This window comes from Engystomops pustulosus, chromosome 10 (assembly GCF_040894005.1).
Source record: "Engystomops pustulosus chromosome 10, aEngPut4.maternal, whole genome shotgun sequence".
NCBI classification, from domain to species: Eukaryota; Metazoa; Chordata; class Amphibia; order Anura; family Leptodactylidae; genus Engystomops; species Engystomops pustulosus.
In genome coordinates this window covers 11,342,328-11,362,520 of record NC_092420.1, presented here as the reverse complement: position 1 = coordinate 11,362,520, position 20,193 = coordinate 11,342,328, and the positions used below count along the sequence as shown (strand labels likewise).

The 20,193-nt window shown below is 44.0% G+C and overlaps 1 protein-coding gene across 2 annotated transcripts; it reads right to left on the bottom strand.

Moving 5' to 3' along the window:
• Positions 1-665: 665 nt before the first annotated feature.
• Positions 666-19,926, bottom strand: IHO1 (interactor of HORMAD1 1). 2 transcript variants are annotated; one of them, XM_072128940.1, is made up of 8 exons: positions 19,784-19,926; positions 18,049-18,116; positions 15,710-15,878; positions 12,588-12,748; positions 5,851-5,899; positions 5,660-5,747; positions 4,662-4,765; positions 666-1,831 (listed from the first exon to the last, which is right to left on the bottom strand). In XM_072128940.1, the coding sequence occupies exons 1-8, from the start codon at positions 19,850-19,852 to the stop codon at positions 794-796; spliced, it is 1,746 nt and encodes a 581-aa protein (XP_071985041.1). In that variant the 5' UTR covers positions 19,853-19,926; the 3' UTR covers positions 666-793. The 2 variants fall into 2 exon arrangements, with proteins under 2 accessions (XP_071985041.1, XP_071985042.1); XM_072128941.1 differs by lacking the exon at positions 19,784-19,926 and adding an exon at positions 19,282-19,377.
• Positions 19,927-20,193: the final 267 nt, after the last annotated feature.

Below are 20,193 nucleotides of genomic sequence, written 5' to 3'. Positions count from 1 at the left end.
CGGGGGAAGGGGGGGGGGGAGTGAGAACGGCCGGAGTCCTTGCGGGGGGGGGGGGGCGGCGGGTTGCGGTAGCGGGCATAACAGGCTGGGGTTCGGGCGCGCCGGGGGGGGCTTGTGGTAGCGGGCGCAGTTTGGGCCGTGAGTTTCGGCCCGGTTGCGGGCGGAGTTTTATGGGAGGTGCGGGAGCGGGCAGGATGCGTGGATGCGCTGAATTAAAAAAATAAATACACTCACCTCAGACTCGTTCCTCCGGCTGATCACTGCAGCGCACACGGAGTAAGGTGCCCAGCGCTGGCAGCGTAATGACATCATTTCGCTGCCAGCGCGGGGATGCTTACCGTCCTGTGCGCTGCAGTGATCAGAGTGACAGCAGGCAGTGTCAGCGCCCTGCTCTGTCATGGCTGTTAGCATTATCGGAGCGCAGCTCCGATACTGCTAACAGCCATGACAACCAGGTGTGGACAGTGGTTGTCCGCACCTGGCAGTGGTTGGGAGGATGGGGCGCGTGCCAGCAGTGAGGGCTCTGCGTGCCCTCTCTGGCACGCGTGCCATAGGTTCACCATCGCTGCTCTATCCTATGAAGAGGGGGTGAAATTTAACCTTTAAAGAATAGTTTGCAAATTTCTATAAATGAATAAGAAACAAAAAACCTGTGAGGGTTCTTATCTTCCTTTTATTAATCTAAGAAGTAAAACTTTAGAGATGGAAGGATGAAAGTCTTGTCCTAATCTCGTGGTTTGTATTTTCCTGGACGTCCCTTTAAGGGGTAAGTTGACTCTTTATTCTCTGCCCTTTAATCAGTATCATCACTGGTATCAAAAAACAAGGCGAGAAGATCCTTCTCTCCCGTCTCCTGTGCAGAATATGTCAGGCTATGGCCGTGTAAGGGACTGGAGGATGGAAACCAGACCATGTTATCTTCTTCACGCTCTCGGCTTTTGTCACTATGCGGATCATCGGCGTCCCGGGAGGTGACGTCACATTGTCCGAGTTCTCGTTCCGCTTTGGCGAATCTGACGCAGTCGCCCGAACTGGCAACTTTTATTTCGGATCGTTCTATTATTTGCTGAGATCTGAGGAGTGAAAATTTCAAACTTTTCTTCGCCTGCGTCTTGCGGAGCGGCGTGGGGGTGACAGCCTGACATGACGATCCACAATCCTGAGAGAAGAAGGTGGAGGAGTCTTGGTTGGCGGTGACAGGAGTGATGGCTGGGGGTGCGTGTCTTGGGTTGTCAGGTCGGGAAGGAACCTGCGCGCTCATCTTTGCCGTCTTTTTCTTTAGCCCTTTCCTTCGCTTGTAGGATTTTGGCTTTTTTGCACTGTAACTCTTGCCCTTAGACCTGGTTACAATTACCCGGTGTTCCTCCTCGATGTGTTGCTGAATCGGCATGAAGCTCTCATCCTGACATAGATGTTGGAGATTACGTGCAGATGTTACCGTATTATCTATAGTTATTACATTCTTCTGTCTTCTTTGATCGGCTGAGTTATTCCGGCCGCTCCCTGTGGATGTTTCACTACCTGTTCCATGTGTAATTCCGGGATTTCCTCTGTGCTGTATAGTAAAGTTGTTACTAATCCCACCACATGTGCAGGGGGCATTAGCGGGTCCATATGGACAAGTGATCATTGTTCTACACTCACATGTGACACGTTCTCTAAGAGACAGGTCTGGGACAACTATGGGGGAAGTCTGTGTAGTTTTGTCTATGGAGCTACAGGAAAATGATCCGGACTGTCGGATTTCACGTAATACTCTGTCCTCCGATGACTGCAAGGTTGTTAGGAGCAGCTGGATGTTTGATTTTAGATCTGTCACTTCTGAATCTTTCTACAAAAACAAGAAGAGGTGTCACTCGAGAAGCCTCGGATACCAGAGAAAGCGCCATTTGTTCGGTCTGGAAATGATCCTCCGGGGATGAGAGCCGCGCGGGGTAATGCCGACAGGGCTTAACATTGGCTAATGGAGAGGGGGATGTCAGGAGGAATCCGTTCTTACTAAACAAATGTTCTCTTTACACCAGAGAAACCTGAGCAGATGGCAGGAACTTAGAATTTACGGCAATTTGGGTACAGGGGGTCAGCAGCGATGCCCAGCTGGCTGGAGGGATTCTGGGATGTGATTAGTACAGGAGATAGAACAACCTTTCCCGCAGAATTATGAATGTAGCTCTGGGGAATAATATAGGCTCACAATGTATACTAGGTGGGTAAGGCCCCTTTCACACTTGCGTTTTCCACGCGCGTTTTCTGCGCGTGCTTTTGAAGCGCAGAGCTTGCATTGCACTCTGACCCATTGTAACCAATGGGTCTTTTCAGACTCGCATTTTGTTTCACGCACACACGCGTTTTTTTTAAACGCGCGTTTAAATCTCGACATGCTCTACTTTTGCAAGTCACGCGCGTGAAAAACGCACCATACAAGCCTATGGAGAGGCATCAAAAACGCATCGCACACTGAGACAGCTGCAAGTCCAATGCAAGTGCAATGCGTTTTTCACGTGTCAATTGCCATAGAAAAGATAGAGCTCAGTCCTGAGTCCATTTCACGCGCGTTTTCTGCGTGTGAAAAATGCATTGAAATTGCATCAAAAACGCGCGTGAAAAACTGAGCAAAACTGAGACACTGAACAAACTCTGACTGAAAACTGATTGCACTCTGATGTAAAACTCTGATCGCACCCTGATCAAACTCTGACGTGATCTGCAACGCAAGTGTGGAAGGTGCCTAATGTAGTTACTCAGGATATACAATCAGTCACCAATAAGATTGAGGTCTGACTCAATCCTGACAATCAGCTGGGATACTCGACGCCTCTTCCCCTTCAGTATTCACCATCGTGTGATTAAGTGCTCCTTCTGGTATTGCGTTTTCCACTATGGGGCTAGTACGTCATACTATAGATGGTGCTCTTTGCCCTTGCTGTGTAGTAACTGAAGGGGGCGCATTACTTGCTGGTCACAGTGAGGATGGTCTTTGGGGAAATTTGTAAAGGCTTTTTACAGGTGGGGAAAGGAATATATCTTTTAAAAGGAAATCTACCATCAAAATCCATCCTGATAAACCAGAGATGTTACTTATAGATCCAGGTGCCGTGACTGTGGGAATCTTCTTATATCTGGTATTCATTACTCCTTACTTCTATAATCAACTTTGAAAACAATGCTGACCAGCTCTGGGCTGCGTTACCAGATCCCCTCCGTGCTGCAGTTCTGCACCCGTCCCATTTTGTGAGATTACATCAGGCAGCGGGAGAGGGGAAGTGTTGGGGGAACAAGTTAGAGGGTGAGACAGTGTAACATCGTCTGAAGCTACAGCACAAAGGGCTCTGGTAACACCCTCAGAGACCCTCAGGGTGAAGACACACATGGCGTTTTTGGGCCGTTTTTACTAAGTGCGTTTTCAGATCGTTAAAAACGCATGCGTTTTTGTCCGTTTTTCATTGCGCAATTTCGGAAAAACTGACAAAAACGGTTTTTAAAAACCGGATGCGTTTTTTAACGCATGCGTTTTTAACGATCTGAAAACGCACTTAGTAAAACAGCCCGAAAACGGCCCAAAAACGCCATGTGTGTCTTCACCCTTAGGGTGCGGTCACACGTCGCGTTTAAAAACGCATTGCTACAGCTGAAGGGAGATTTGCCTAATTAAACAGCTGTTAACACTTGCGTTTACAAAACGCAAGTGTTAACGCATGCGTTCACATCGCGGTTAACGCATGCGTTTTGTAAATGCAGGTGTTAACAGCTGTTTAATTAGGCAAATCTCCCTTCAGTTGTAGCAATGCGTTTTTAAACGCATGCAGTAAACGCGACGTGTGACCGCACCCTCAGGCTCATCACCATAATTTTAAAAGTTCATTTTCAAAGGAAGGAGGCCACAGATAACAAATATAAGAAGATACCACAGTCCCGGTGCCTGGATCTATGAGTAATGTCACTGGTTTATCAGGATGGAGTCTGATTTCCTTTAGGCTGCATTCACACGTTCCGTTAACGCATGCGTTTTTAACAATATGTTAACATTATGTTACCACATGCGTTTTGTAAACGCTATGTTGACAGCAACGTAATTAGGCAAATCTCCTCTTCTCAGCTGATCTGATGTGCTTGAAAATGCACGGGTTTACTCAAACTAAACGCAATGGGGGACATTTACTATGGCGTTTCCGCCAGTTTTGTGGCGCTCTCACCACATGTTCTGCTCTCAGACCTATTTATTAGCTGGCGGCGCCAGAAAAAGTTACTTTTTCCGTCTGCTCCGACTGTTCTCCGAAAAGGGGCGTGGCTTTGGCGGAGTGGAAACTCAGACACAATTAATATGTGTCGCAGCCATTTTTAGGCGCTGTAAACTGGCGGAAAGTAGACCAAAAGAAAACTGGTCTAGCAGGGACTGTTGGACATATTTCTGGTGCTCGGGACAGATTTTGGTCCCAGGGACAGAAAATGGTCTCGGCGCCAGAAATGTCTCTGCACAGCTCTACAATATTAAATGTGTATCTTCTTTCCCAGAGCAGGTCGGTAACAAAGCCAATGCAGACACCGACACTTTAAGTAAATGTCCCCCAATGTGTGAACACAACCTTAAACTGTTGTTAAATTGGGATTCAATTGTTGGGAGGAACCTTATATCAAAAATAAAGTTCAGACGTTGAACTCACCTGCTGTATTTTCTTTTCCAAGTTGATAATTGCTTGTTCCAGATCTGATTTCAGGGGCACAACTTTTAATATGGATTCGTGAAAGGCTGATATTTTCTCCTCCACTGAAAGACAAAAGACATCAATACATATACTAATTGCAACACAACTAGCAATCACTTTCATGTAATATATCTACGCAACACCTAAAATGCATTGAAGAAGTCTTATGCAAATGTTGAATACCCTTGCAAGCGCCCCCACGGGTGGCCTGGAGGCATTACACAATGCTCACAGAAATCAGTGGACCATTTGTGTTATTGCAGGGTATGATGACAGGTTAGATCTGGCTCACCTTGTCCTCTTACATGGTCCAAAGACTGGCAGCAACAACAAATAGAAAAAAGGCAAAGCCATCCATCAGATCCACCAAATGATCTGTGCCAAAGGGGTGGATACTCTTACCTCATTCTATGTGTAGGGACAATGATTGGACCGTTGGACCATTTTCCTTTCCTATGTGTGTATTACATTGGTCTTTTGGAGCTATTGCATTGCGGTTTCGGTCAGGGATCCTCCGCTTTAAGATTCAATTTAGGGTGATGTCACACATGGCATCCGTTTTTGACCATTTTCAATCAAGATAATTGGTAAAACCTGTAAAAAACTGATGCGTTTTTGGCATTTTGGGGTCCGTTTTTAAGCATGTGTTTTCAGTCTGTTTAAAAGCGGACCAAGAACACACTGTGGCTGCGGTCACACGTGGCGTTTTGAACCCGTTTTTGGCCTGTTTGTAAGTAGTCCGTCAAAAACATGCGTTTTTTGACCAGTTTGAATTAAGATCATTGGTAAAACCTGTCAAAAACGGATGCGTTTTCAAAAAAACCGTGTGACCGCAGCCTGTGACTGCACGATAACTGTGTTGAAGTTGCATTGATCTAGGCTCAAGCATCGGCTGACTATTATGATAATTGACAGAACTAATGCGCCCTCTACTGGTGAAAAATGAATAAACTCACTTGCTTTAGACACAGCCTCAATGCTGTCCAGTATGGACTGACATCTGAGATTTATATTTTCCTCTATATTGAAAAATGGTAATTTTAACTGGGGGAAAAAAAGAGGAAAAAGCTAAATTAATAAAAAATGTGATTATTTTAGGTTTGTGAATACTTCTTAGATTTCTTTATAGAGGATAATGTCTACTCACATCCTGCAAGGTCCCTTGAACGTTGCAAATCAACTGGTGCAAATGTTCACTAAATTAAGAGGAAAAAGAAGTTTCAATAGTTACATTTTTCTGCTTTACACTATGGGGGTCATTTACTAAGGGCCCGATTTGCGTTTTCCCGACGTGTTACCCGAATATTTCCGATTTGCGCCGATTTCGCTTGTATTGCCCGTGATTTTGGCGCACATGATCGGATTGTGGCACATTGGTGCCGGCATGCACGCAACGGAAATCGGGAGGCGTGGCCGTACGAAAACCCGATGGATTCGGAAAAACCGCCGCATTTAAAAAAAGAAAAGTGTTGCGGAGCTTGCACTTACCTTCACTAGGAATAGGCCGGTGAACTTGTGTGCGTTCCGATGCTCTTCAGCGCAGCAGTGCCATCTGGTGGAAGTCGGAGGAACTGCCTTAATGAATCTCGGCCGGACCCGAATCCACCGCAGAGAACGCGCCGCTGGATCGCGAATGGACCGGGTAAGTAAATCTGCCCCTGTATGTTCTTTCTAGTGCAAACTGCTTGCACAGATTTAACCCCTTCTCGCCACAGCCATGTACAGAGCTGTGTGACGGCTTATTTTCTGCGTAACAAATTACACTTCAAAATGATGGAATTTAATATTCCATGCCGTGTACTGGGAAGCAGGAACAAAATTCCAAATGCAGTGAAATTGGTAAAAAAGACGCATTTGTGCCGTATTCTTATGGGCTTGGATTTTACGGCTTTCACTCTGCTCCCCAAATGACATGTCTACTTTATTCTTTGGGTCGGTACGATTACGGAGATACCAAATTTGTACAGGTTTTATAATGTTTTCATACATTTACAAAAATGAAAACCTCCTGTACAAAAAATTTGGGGGGGATTTTGCCGTCTTCTGGCGCTAATTACTTTTTTATACTTTAGTGTACGGAGCTTTGGAAGGTGTTGTTTTTTGCGGCTTTTGGTGACGTTTACAATGTTATCATTTTTAGGACTGTGCAACCTTTTGATCACTTTTTATAGAATTTGTCTTTTTTTTTTTTTAAATGGCAAAAAAGTGCCATTTTCAACTTTGGGCGCGATTTTCCGTTACTGGGTTAAACTCCGGTGAAAAAACGTTATTATATTTTGTTAGTTCGGGCATTTTCGGACGCGTCGATACCTAATGTGTTTATGATTTTTACTGTTTATTTATATTTATATCAGTTCTAGGGAGAGGGTTTTTTTTTTAAATTAAATTAATTAATTTTTATTTTTACTATTTCTCAGACTCATTAGGGTACTTTAACCCTAGGTTGTCTGTACGATCCTATCATATACTGACACAGTACAGTATGGCAGTATATGGGGATTTTACTCCTCATTCATTACAATGTACTGATAGCACATTGTAATGCATGGGTTAACCCGAAGCAGCCTCGGGTCTTCAGAAGACACGAGGCTGCCATGGCGATGGATCGCCACTCCCCAATGACGTCACGGGGAGCGACGATCCTCAGAAAGATCCCTATCTAAATAATTTCAGATCCAGAAAGTGTATAGTGTTCTCATTTTTTTCATATTTAAATTTTAAATTATACTCGTTGCTATTTATATACATTACAAACTCATCCAATTCTTCATTTCTTAGCGGTAGAAAAAAGTTAAAACACATTGGCGGGGAGAACAGATGACTGTAAAATTAAGTAGAAGGGAGGGTCACTGGATATATAAATTGGGCACTTTAACACTGGGAGGGTTAAATATTGATTTTGAATTAAAATGTTTTTTTTTAAAAGAGTGCTAGGAATGGTTTTGGGGATATAGAGTTAGGCTGGATTCACACGACCGGTGCCCGCCGTACCGTAGCACGGCGGGCACACGGCAGTGCACGGCGAGAGGAGGAGGGGGAGAGCGCTGCTCACCCCCGCCCCTCTCCATAGGGATACATGGCGCACGGCGCCGTATGCCGTGAAAAAATAGGACATGTCCTATTTTTTCACGGGGTACGGAGCGGTACGGTGCCGCACGTGTGCGGCACCGTACCGCTCCCGTAGGGCGCCGCGCGCCCATTGCCGTCTATGGGGGACGTATATCGGCCGTATATACTCGGCCGTATATACGTCCCCCTTGCGGTCGTGTGAATCCAGCCTTAGTAATATTCTTTATAAATATGGACGTACACGGAACACTGTTCGTTCAAATGAACTTGCGGGGGAATGTATTATGACAAATGGTTGACATATGTTTTATAGATATGTCAATGAGAACAATATTGGTAGCATTGGGTTTATCATTGGATACATGACGCATGTAAGACATAAGATAGAATGTAAGAAATTTTGTATAAACAAAATATATAGGGGTGTAAATATAGTTTAAAAAGAAAGAAAAAAGTTTCTTTGATGCTTTGTAATAGTTGTGCTTGTTAATTGGAGAAAGCCGTTTTGATCAAACGTAAGAACTGTCTATTGGTCCGATGAGGTTATCAGGGATAAAGGAGAGAACGAATATCCCGCGGAGTAGCCTATTGGCTCAAATGGGCCCTTTAGATTGGTCTAGGACAGTGATGGCTAACCTATGGCACTGGTGCCAGAGGTGGCACTCAGAGCCCTTTCTGTGGGCACTCAGGCCATCACCAGAGAGGACTCCAGGTATATTCCTGCAGCCTCAGACAGCCCAGGACTTGCTGTGCACAGAGCTATTTTAAAGTGACAGCTGTACCTGGGACTATTTTCTGCGTTATTGGTGTCCTCATAGTACTGGTATCAATGAAAACTGTGACAGAGAAGGGAGTATAAATCACAAATTACATTTCTGTGTTGGCACTTTGCGATAAATAAGCGGGTCTTTGTTGCAGTTTAGGCACTCGGCCTGTAAAAGGTTTGCCATCACTGGTCTAGGATTACGTGAGAATAAGAGAAGGGATAGGAGGAATTGAATATCCCGCCTAATAACCCATTGGCTGCAAATGAACTTCGGTTATTGGCTTAGGGCAGTGGTGGCGAACCTATGGCACTGGTGCCAGAGGTGGCACTCAGAGCCCTTTCTGTGGGCACCCAGGCCTTCACCCCAACACAGAGTTTGCCAGATTGGACTCAAGGCTTCCTCCTGCCGTCCAAGATAGCCCAGGACTTGCCATTTTAAAGCAACATCCTTGGCTGCCGGGGCTTCATGAGGAACAAGAAGATGTTGATAGAGACAGATTATTGTTGAAGCTCCTGCTCTGGGAACCCTGATTCTTCCTCTTCAGGGGACCCTGGTGGGAAGCTACGATCTAAATTTCTCCATCATCATTCTATTGTATTGGTGAACTCATGATGCCAATACGATTGAAACCTGGGATGCAGCAGGGATCAATAGTTTACTGCTTAAATTGTCATGTTGGCACTTTGCGACATATAACTGGGTTTAGCTTGTACTTTGGGCACTCTATCTCCACGAGGTTGGCCATCACTGGCTTAGGGAGATGAGCGAGAAGAAGGTGTGAACATTTCAGACATTCCTGATAGGGACATTCATACTTCCCTGCCTTTGCAGTGATTGGAGGAAACATTAGGGCTGGAGGATTCATGAATGAACGAGGTCGCTGCGGGAGTTACCACATAACGCAGGGAGAGTACGCAATATTTAGAACGGTATGTGATTGTGAAAGGGGTAGTGTGGAATAGTAGATCATTTATGAATGAATTGTTATCGTCCTGGTTAGATACAAAAATATAAAGTAAGATATGGTATAGATAATGTTGCCTTTGTAGGTATATCTTATATTTGTGTATATATATTGACAGTCACATGTAGCGCTATTGTGTTTTGATGAAATAAAAGCTATGTACAGGCAGTCCCCAGGTTACATACAAGATAGGGTCTGGAGGTTTGTTCTTAAGTTGAATTTGTATGTAAGTCGAAACTGTATATTTTATAATTGAAGTTCTAGACAAATTTTTTTCTTTTGTCCCAGTGACAATTGGAGTTTCAAAATTTTTGCTGTAATTGGACCAAGGATTATCAATAAAGCTTCATTACAGACACATTACAGCTGATCATCGCAGTCTGGGACTATAGTAAAGCATCCAGAGAGGTCACCAGAGGTCACAGGGGGCAGAGGGGTCCATCTATAACTATGGGTTGTCTGTAAGTCAGGTGTACTTAAGTAGGGGACCGCCTGTATTTGGGATATGTGTAGAATATAAAGAGGCTCAAAGAACATTTGCCAGCAACACCCTGGAAGAAGCCGTGGTAGCGAAACCCTGGGTCGGGGGCAGAAGCGAGACTGGCGTTTGCATTGTGGATTATATATGCGCGTTTTTACCTTTGTTTGTGAGTATGTTTTTACTGAATAAACTGTAACCTGGTTGAACATACTATCGTTGCTTAAATCTTTTCCAGCAACCCGCAATATTTGTGGTGGGTGTAAAGGATGAGGAAACGCAGCGGAGCTGTCTGAATAGCGCTCTATTCTCATCAGAGTATCTTTTCATGTGGAAACAAACTCGAAAAAGATTTTAAAGAGTGGAAGCGGAAATGTGGGAATTTGTGGCGTTATCTACAGACAATAATAAGGACATTGAAGGAGCTCTGGGTCAGATTGTTTTAATTACATTGTTGTCAACGTTGTGTTTACATAAACGCATGCAATGTTAATGCATGTGCAAAACCCCTGCCAACGTGTAGGCAAGGGAGTGCTTGCGAATGAGGCCCTCCATCTGCAGTATCCCTCTAGAGGAGTCTGATCAGCTCACTTTTAGGGTAATACAGTTCTGTAAAGGCAATTAGAAGCGGTAGATTCTGCATGGACAGGCAAGGGTTAAAACTATTTAATGTTTGTCATCCAATTGTATTCTAATCTGTAAGCTGGAGTGTGATTGGAGAGCGAACACCACCTGACCAGGGTTTAATAAAAACCCCTGGACAGGAAGTGGCAAGTCCTGTTTAGGCCCAGCTCCTGACTGAGGAGCAGCTCTTGAGTTCCAGAAAGATCTTTGAGCAGGGGCTCTTACTACAGGCCTCCTAGGCCTCAGCTCTTCTTCCAGAACACACACTGAGTGACCAGGGACAGAGTATCCGTGCACCACTAGCACAGGCACGCAGAACACCCAGGACAAAGCTGCAGCTTCCAGAATTGGACACAGCTACCTCCCAGCCTGCACCTACAACCAGGCTGGTGAATCTATTCCTGAGGATCACTCTCCATGACCACTCCAGTAATGCAGACTTCTCTGATAATCCGGCTTCTGTTCTGAAATCGTTTGGCCCGTTGCCTGCAGTTGTTCCAATAAAGAACCGTGAGTTCCTTTTGCACACCGTTGCCTCAATCTGGGCCCTACACCAAGGGCGTCTCATCCATTACTCAGGGACTCATACTATGGACACTAAGGGGTTGCCCCAGGGAGATTCACTACATCAACCTCTCCCACTACATTTTCTTGCACACACCACCTGCTGGAGAGCTGCCAGGCTGTAGGACAGCCCTCCGGTCCCCTATACCAAGCACCATGACATCAGCCTGCCCTAGGCCGCACTAACCAGCCACTCCGGTATTCTGGGCCCCGGCTGCCTCTAGGCCTCAAGAAAAAGGCTAAGCCCCGGTGGGGAATCTTGCACATGTGTTAACATTTTGTTAACATGTGAGTTTGTTACCTATTTGTTAATGCATGCGTTAATATCGCATTAACTCTTGAGTTTTGTAAACACAATGTTGACACAATGTAAATCCCCTCTTCAGCTGTTTGAAAACACATGCATTAAACACAAAGTGCAACGTGTGACCACAGCGTTAGGGTGATGGCACACGTGGCGTTTTGAACAAGTTTTTGGCCCGTTTTTAAGCAGTCAAAAAACGCATGCGTTTTTGACAGGTTTGACCAATTATCTTAATTCAATCTGGTCAAAAACGCATGCGTTTTTTGGCGGACAGCTTAAAAATGGGCCAAAAACTCGTTCAAAATGCCACGTGTGCCATCGCCCATAGGAACACAATTCAAGAGCAGTAGCAGATTATTTCAGTCCGTTTAAAACGTGTGCGTTTCTGACCGTTACTATGCGTTTGGCTGCTTACAACACTGTTTATCTATTAAGATAATGGGGAAACACGGTCAAAAACGGATGCGCTTTTAAAAAGCATGCAACGTATGGGTTAGCCTCCGTGCAATCAATGCTGATTTTTCCATGCTCACATAGTGGGTGAAAATCATAGAAATGCCATCAACATAATGGGGCAGATTTACTTACCCGGTCCATTCGCGATCCAGCGGCGCGTTCTCTGCGCTGGATTCGGGTCCGGCCGGGTTTTAATAAGGTAGTTCCTCCGCCGTCCACCAGGTGGCGCTGCTGCGCTGAAAAGCATCTGAACGCGCCGGAATTCACCGAGGCCGGCTGAGTGCAGGTAAGCTCGTCCCGAGCGACACATTTTCCGTTCTTAAATGCGGCGGTTTTTGCGAATACGTCGGGTTTTCGTTTGGCCACGCCCCCCGATTTCCGTCGCGCGCATGCCGGCGCAGATGCGCCACAATCCGATCGCGTGCGCCAAAATCCCGGGGCAATTCAGGTACAATCGGCGCAAATCGGAAATTTTTGGGAAACACGTCGGGAAAACGCGAATCGGGCCCTTAGTAAATGACCCCCAATGTGAGAAATCGGATTCTCGCTGCAGATTCTAAGGCCGGAATTCAAACTTTGCATTGAAAAGATTGATCCCGGCTCCTCTGCCCGTCGTCTTTCTGCAGATGCATGTCCCCGGCCTTTGTTGTTTCTTTACCTGTCGTGTTTCTCTCTGGCCCTTTTCTTGCTTTCTTCAAACTGGTCTATGATATCTTTGGGTTTTGTCAGCCCAAACTGATGGAATGCGTTCCTGTCGTTGGGGTCATCGCTGCAGAGCGGAGGCTTCATCTGGTATTTCTGATAGATACTTGGTTCACTCTGTGGACAAGATGAAGTTTTCCATGAATCCTAGTATCCTAATAGATGATGCCTGATGATGGGACCCGCATCCATATAACAATCTGCATGACTGGGAATGTATACCCATCGTGATATATGAAAGGTTTTATAAACAAGTTTTAAACTTCAGAAAATGATCCAAAATGATGAAAAGTGACCTAAGTTTCTTCACCCATATGTTCTCATGGAACGTTCCGGCTCATTACCTTCAGTCTGTTCTAAACCAATGGAAGGTAATGAGCTGAATTCTTGTATAAGAACATATGGGTGAGGAAGCTTAGGTTACTTCTCATGATTCTGGAGCACTGCCAGTTTTGGTCTTTTTGGAGATTGTGCCCCAAGAACATACCAAGGACTCTGTATTTATTCTCTATTTATTCACAAAAAGTAGTTGATAAACTTTGTGAATCCTTTGTATCACTTACAATGACAGTCATGCATCAGAGCGTGTATGATAATATGGAGCTGCATTATCCTGCAGGCTTCAAAGCTGAAATCTCTAAGCACCCCCTGTGTGTTCAGTCTGCTCAGACCTTGTTCTGGTTTGGTTTATATTGCGGAAAGTATAATATTTACAATTAAAAAAAAAACTAAACTAAGTAAAATAAAAAAATAAAAAGCATTAAGGGGTTCATCTAAGCGTGTTGACTATTTCTAATGTCTAAAAGAAGAATAGTGAGTGCAGCTCTGGGGTATAATACAGGATGTAACTCAGGATCAGTACAGGATAAGTAATGTCATGTATGTACACAGTGACTGCACCAGCAGCAGAATAGTGAGTGCAGCTCTGGGGTATAATACAGGATGTAACTCAGGATCAGTACAGGATAAGTAATGTCATGTATGTACACAGTGACTGCACCAGCAGCAGAATAGTGAGTGCAGCTCTGGAGTATAATACAGGATGTAACTCAGGATCAGTACAGGATAAGTAATGTCATGTATGTACACAGTGACTGCACCAGCAGCAGAATAGTGAGTGCAGCTCTGGAGTATAATACAGGATGTAACTCAGGATCAGTACAGGATAAGTAATGTCATGTATGTACACAGTGACTCCACCAGCAGCAGAATAGTGAGTGCAGCTCTGGAGTATAATACAGGATGTAACTCAGGATCAGTACAGGATAAGTAATGTCATGTATGTACACAGTGACTCCACCAGCAGCAGAATAGTGAGTGCAGCTCTGGGGTATAATACAGGATGTAACTCAGGATCAGTACAGGATAAGTAATGTCATGTATGTACACAGTGACTCCACCAGCAGCAGAATAGTGAGTGCAGCTCTGGAGTATAATACAGGATGTAACTCAGGATCAGTACAGGATAAGTAATGTCATGTATGTACACAGTGACTCCACCAGCAGCAGAATAGTGAGTGCAGCTCTGGAGTATAATACAGGATGTAACTCAGGATCAGTACAGGATAAGTAATGTCATGTATGTACACAGTGACTGCACCAGCAGCAGAATAGTGAGTGCAGCTCTGGAGTATAATACAGGATGTAACTCAGGATCAGTAATGTCATGTATGTACACAGTGACTGCACCAGCAGCAGAATAGTGAGTGGAGCTCTGGAGTGTAATACAGGATGTAACTCAGGATCAGTACAGGATAAGTAATGTCATGTATGTACACAGTGACTGCACCAGCAGCAGAATAGTGTGTGCAGCTCTGGTGTATAATACAGGATGTAACTCAGGATCAGTACAGGATAAGTAATGTCATGTATGTACACAGTGACTGCACCAGCAGCAGAATAGTGAGTGCAGCTCTGGTGTATAATACAGGATGTAACTCAGGATCAGTACAGGATAAGTAATGTCATGTATGTACACAGTGACTGCACCAGCAGCAGAATAGTGAGTGCAGCTCTGGAGTATAATACAGGATGTAACTCAGGATCAGTACAGGATAAGTAATGTCATGTATGTACACAGTCACTGCACCAGCAGCAGAATAGTGAGTGCAGCTCTGGGGTATAATACAGGATGTAACTCAGGATCAGTACAGGATAAGTAATGTCATGTATGTACACAGTGACTGCACCAGCAGCAGAATAGTGAGTGGAGCTCTGGAGTGTAATACAGGATGTAACTCAGGATCAGTACAGGATAAGTAATGTCATGTATATACACAGTGACTGCACCAGCAGCAGAATAGTGAGTGCAGCTCTGGAGTGTAATACAGGATGTAACTCAGGATCAGTCATGTATGTACACAGTGGGGCTTATTTACTAAGGGTTCGCGGATCGCATTACCATCGGACTTCCCACCTTTTTGGGATTTGCACTGTGACAGGTATTTTGAAGGGATTGTGGCGCAGTGGTGCCGGCTTTCATGCAACAAATGGGGGGGGGGGCGCGTCGGATGATCTGACTGAGCGCAGGATTTAAGACTAAAATTGTGTCGCAAGACAATGCACTTACATGCACCGGGAAGAAGAAGGTGAACTCTGGTGGACCTGAGCGGGGAAGCGACACATGCAGGATATCGGGCGCACAATCTTAGTGAATCGCGGCACAGTGCATTATCGTCGGACAATGCACTTTCGGGATCTCCTCCGGACGGGTAAGTAAATGTGCCCCAGTGAGTTCAGTAAATAAATACATGTAGCACTCTTCATCTGGTTGTAACATTTTAGGTACATCTAAGTGTCCATCACATTGTGGTCATGCCCAGTGCGGGCAGCAGGTGGCGCTGTGTATCTGGATATGTTGCAGTGATATGTTTGTGTCTGTGTGTGTTATGTAATTCTATGAGACTGAATAACTTATTGTACTGGATTAACCTCGTTGCTGATTGATGCATACAAGTTCCTCCGCCATCATGTTACATTGTATCCATAACTAGATCTCCTTAATTTGCTCTAAATCAATGTTTTACGCTGTCGCCTGCCCCCATCACCTGCTCGCCTCGTTATAAGATTATTACTTACATCCTGGGAATTTTGATTGGAGTTTTTCTGATATCTTGTCTGTGAGGCATAATCCAGGGATCCCTGCTGAGAGCCATCAGGGCAAAACTGGGAACTGAAGAGGAACTGGGAGTCGCTGAGGCTCGAGTGTTCGCTCTGCGCAGGATTTCGGTTTGCAGATTTACTAATCCTGTAACAATCCATCATTTGTGCATTAATATATATTAAATAATACTTATATGTGGTATATTTTTTGCATTGTTGAAGCACATAAGCGACTGACGGTGCTCAGCAAGACTTCAAAAATGGAGCAGTCACATTGTAGCAGGTTAGGAAGACGACAACTGTCTTCCTAAAACAGTGCCACACCTGTCCACAGGCAGTGTGTGGTATTGCAGCCCGCCCCCATTTACTTCAGTGGAGCTGAGCTGCAATACTAGATAACACATGGCCTAAAGAAACTGTTTCGTTAAAAAAAAGGATATGTTTTTGACAATCCTGGACGATCCCATCAATCTAAACAGAGGACCCCCATTATCCGTGGGGATCCTAGCATCCATCTTGTGAATAGATGACAAGTGTTGGCCATTTATGACCTTCATATGGCTTGTATTCTGCTGTGTATAGCAGTTTTCCCCTATGCAGGATCTATGTGTAATTCTCAGGTATCTCAGAGCAGGGGTACACAAGTTGAGCCTCTTGCCTCAGACAGTATCAACTGCAGCAAGATGTAGGGAAGAATTAGGGGTGCAGTCACCTAATACAAAGCAGGAACTGACACTCAAAAATAGTCACGCCCAATGTCAGCATAGGTGTGAGCCGCTGCATGGAAAACCCACTTGCTAAAAAAATAACCTGTTATATAACTACTACTATAGGACTGTACACTGGAGACTATATGCTATGATGTCTCCCATACACAGAAACTCTCTCTTACTCAGAACCTGCAGCTGGGTCATATAGAGCATCACAGAGAACTCCTGATGTGAACTAATGGGAATTAGCTACTTGCGGTGAGATAGAAAACTTACTATTAGCCGCAGCTGACTCTGACTGTGCCCGTATCTATCCTTTCTCACTCATATAGAGCATTATAGAGAAGTACTGACCTGAAGTGATGTGAATTAGTTACGTTAGGTGAGATAGAAAACTTACGATATGCTGAAACTGCCTCTGACTGTGCTTGTATCTCTTATCTTTTCCTCAGAAACATCAGCAGGATCATATGGAGCATTATAGAGAAGTACTGATGTGAACTAAGGGGAATTAGCTTATTAGGGTGAGATAGAAAACTTACTATTAGCCATAGCTGGCTCTGACTGTGCCTGTATTTATCCTTTCTCACTCATATAGAGCATTATACAGAAGTACTGTTGTGAACTACTGTAAATTGGCTTATTAGGGCGAGATAGAAAACTTACTATTAGCCATAGCTGGCTCTGACTGTGCCTGTATTTATCCATTCTCACTCATATAGAGCATTATACAGAAGTACTGTTGTGAACTAATGTGAATTGGCTTATTAGGGCGGGATAGGAAACTTACTATTAGCCATAGCTGCTTATGACTGTGCCTGTATCTATCCTTTCTCACTCATATAGAGCAAACTACTGACCTGAACTTATTGGAATTAGTGATTTGGTGGTGAAATAGAAAACTTACTATTAGCTGCAGCTGCCCCTGACTGTGCTTGAATAGATTATAGAAAAGTACTGACTTGAACTGATAAGACTTAGTTACTTGAGTTGAGATAGTAAACTTACTGTTGGCTGCAGCTGCCTCAGATTGTTCCTTTATCTCTCCTTTCTCCCTCAGAAGTATCAGCAGAATCATATGATACGTTACAGAGAAGCACTGACCTGCACTAGGGGTTAGTTGGAAAACTTACTAATAACTGCAGCAGCATGTTTTCATGTGTATGGGAGCATGTAATATAATACTTTAGTGAGCTTTTTTGGGGGGATATTGATGTATACGAATGAGTCAAAAATATGCATTTACAGGATAATCGCTCTAAACCTTTTTGGCTGCTCTGATTATCTGAATTGGGGCCAAATTTAGATTTTGGTAACACTTTTTAACCTACATCATCTTATGTCCAAATCATGAAACAAACTGAATAATAAATGAAGGTCGTCGCGTGTCCTTAGCGTTTGTGATGAACAGATGTGACAAAAATTTGCCCTCAGCATCCGGTGTCGGAGTCGCTTCCTTCAGCAGAGACTTATGTGACGGTCGCCATGAGAAACAAGCGAAACCCACGAGGCCGAGGCTCCAAATCCTTTTATTTCCATGAATTAAACCTGATGCTGTAGCAACTGGAAAAATAAATTGCATTATAAATACAGAATCCGCCTCACCCGGCTCCGGGAGGAACGCTGAACATGTCTTTGATGTTCCAAACATTCAGATTCATTTTTTTTCGGGCCTGGAGGAAAAGTAAATAAATGAAGAAAGAAAATCGGTTATTTCCGGATAAAACTTACACATCCATTAGTATCCGGGGACAATAGTAAGACGCCTGCGGACGTAATATAGACTATGGAATATGTAACGCTGGGAAATATCCTTCTACCTGTCTATAAATTATACTTCCGATGTCAGAACCTGATGATTGTACGCAGATAAGCGGCACCAAATGTGGGAACTGCTTATCTCATCCGCTTTGTGGCAGCCATCATTATCAAAAACACCCCAGAACTTCATTATACACTCCTAAGTTACCGGGGAGCATCATAAAATATACCACTGCTGCATTATCTGGTGTATCTATCCTTAAGGCATGTATAATGAGGTTCTGCAGCAGCTGATGTGTATATAATAAGGTTCTGCAGCAGCTGATGTGTGTATTGTGAGGTTCTGCAGCAGCTGTGTTGGGTATTATGAGTTTCTGCAACAGTTGAGGTGTGTATTAAGCGGTTCTGTAGCAGCTGTGGTGTGTATTATGAGGTTCTGCAGCAGCTCATGTGTGTATTATGAGGTTCTGCAGCAGCTCATGTGTGTATTATGAGGTTCCGCAGCAGCTCATGTGTGTATTATGAGGTTCCGCAGCAGCTGTGGTGTATTATGAGGTTCCGCAGCAGCTGTGGTGTGTATTATGAATTTCTGCAACAGTTGAGGTGTGTATTAACGGTTCTGCAGCAGCTGAGGTTTTGAGGTCCTGTAGCAGATGAGGTGTGTATTTTAACTAGAGCACTTGAGGTGCATTTTATGAAGTTCCGCAGCAGCTGAGGTATTTATTATAACTGGAGCAGTTCAAGTGTGTATTATGATGTTCTGCAGCAGATTAGGTAGGTTTTTTTCTGTTCTGCAGCAGTTTAGTTATGTTTTATGTTTTATGCAGTTCTGCAGCAGCTGAGGTGTGTATAATTAGAAAAAGATCACCTCAAATTTCTATTACTACATATTATAGTTATCAGGTTTTTTTTTAACCCCAGTACCACAGAAATGTAAAGTCCACACAGGGGTCCTGACATAATAGTTGTGTGTTGGGTTGTTTCACACAATACAGACATTTCTGTGAAAGAAACATCCTAGAAGTCTCTTCTCTATCCACCAGTCTTGGCCACACAGTCTCCATCCCAGCTACTCACAGCTAGTGACAGAAGACGCCACAATCAGTTCTGACAGACATTTACAGAGCCAAGTTCAGAGAGGGAAAACTAGGGCTTCCCAACCAACCAATCACATCATGGCTTACTTTTGCTGACCTTCCCTTTCATCATCAAAGCTGCAATCTCATTGGTTACCAGGGGCAATACCACAGCTGTCCTTTTCAAACATGAACTCACACATTTAAAATGGCTTCAAGTGAATAAAATGGCCGCCGAAACGCTCACTTTACCTCAAATCACAGATAGTAAAGATTAACCATATTACATGACAGGATTATTGATTGAGGTTTATGACAATGACACAATAGCCTATTTTTTTAAGTAAATATAGAAGTGAAAGTGGATAATATTATGTGATATCATGTCCGCTGCTTCTAGGAGAGATGCCAATATGTTTTGGAGAAAGAATTTACAACTACAGATGTGTGCCATGCAATGCTCAATGTCTGCCTGTCACTTTTATGTTAATATGGTAGTTTACCTCACATAAAAATCTAAGGAAATGTTGTGTGTCAGGATTAAAACCATTTTGCAATTTAATGTCGGCCATGACTTTAGGATGACTGATAGTCCAACCTCCACATCACTAGTAGTGGTTTCAGTCAGGTAAATTTAAATTGCTGCTGTGATGTCACAGGTATTTGTCTATCAAGATCCGTGACATCACAAATGGGTCGCTGTTTTCCGCCACTGTGACATCACAAGCTTTTTTCAGTCACATATTCCTTTGTAAATAAATGAGTGGGTTTCTGACAGGTAAAACACGACTGTATCATCATAACTGTGTTCGTATAAGATGAGTGGGTTTCAGTCATGTTTGTCAATGTGATGTCACAAGTAATTTTCAGTCAGGTGAGCCGCTGTGACATCACAGTTGGGTTTCAGGTCAAC

Excerpts from the sequence above, each read along its gene's own strand:
- IHO1 (XM_072128940.1), bottom strand. The coding sequence starts at position 19,852 with ATGGCCGACATTAAATTGCAAAATGGTTTTAATCCTGACACACAACAT. Across the intron at positions 12,749-15,709 it reads CCAATCAAAATTCCCAGGAT|AGTGAACCAAGTATCTATCA; the intron begins GTAAGTAATAAT and ends TCTTGTCCACAG. Across the intron at positions 5,748-5,850 it reads TTCAAGGGACCTTGCAGGAT|TTAAAATTACCATTTTTCAA; the intron begins GTGAGTAGACAT and ends TTTTTCCCCCAG.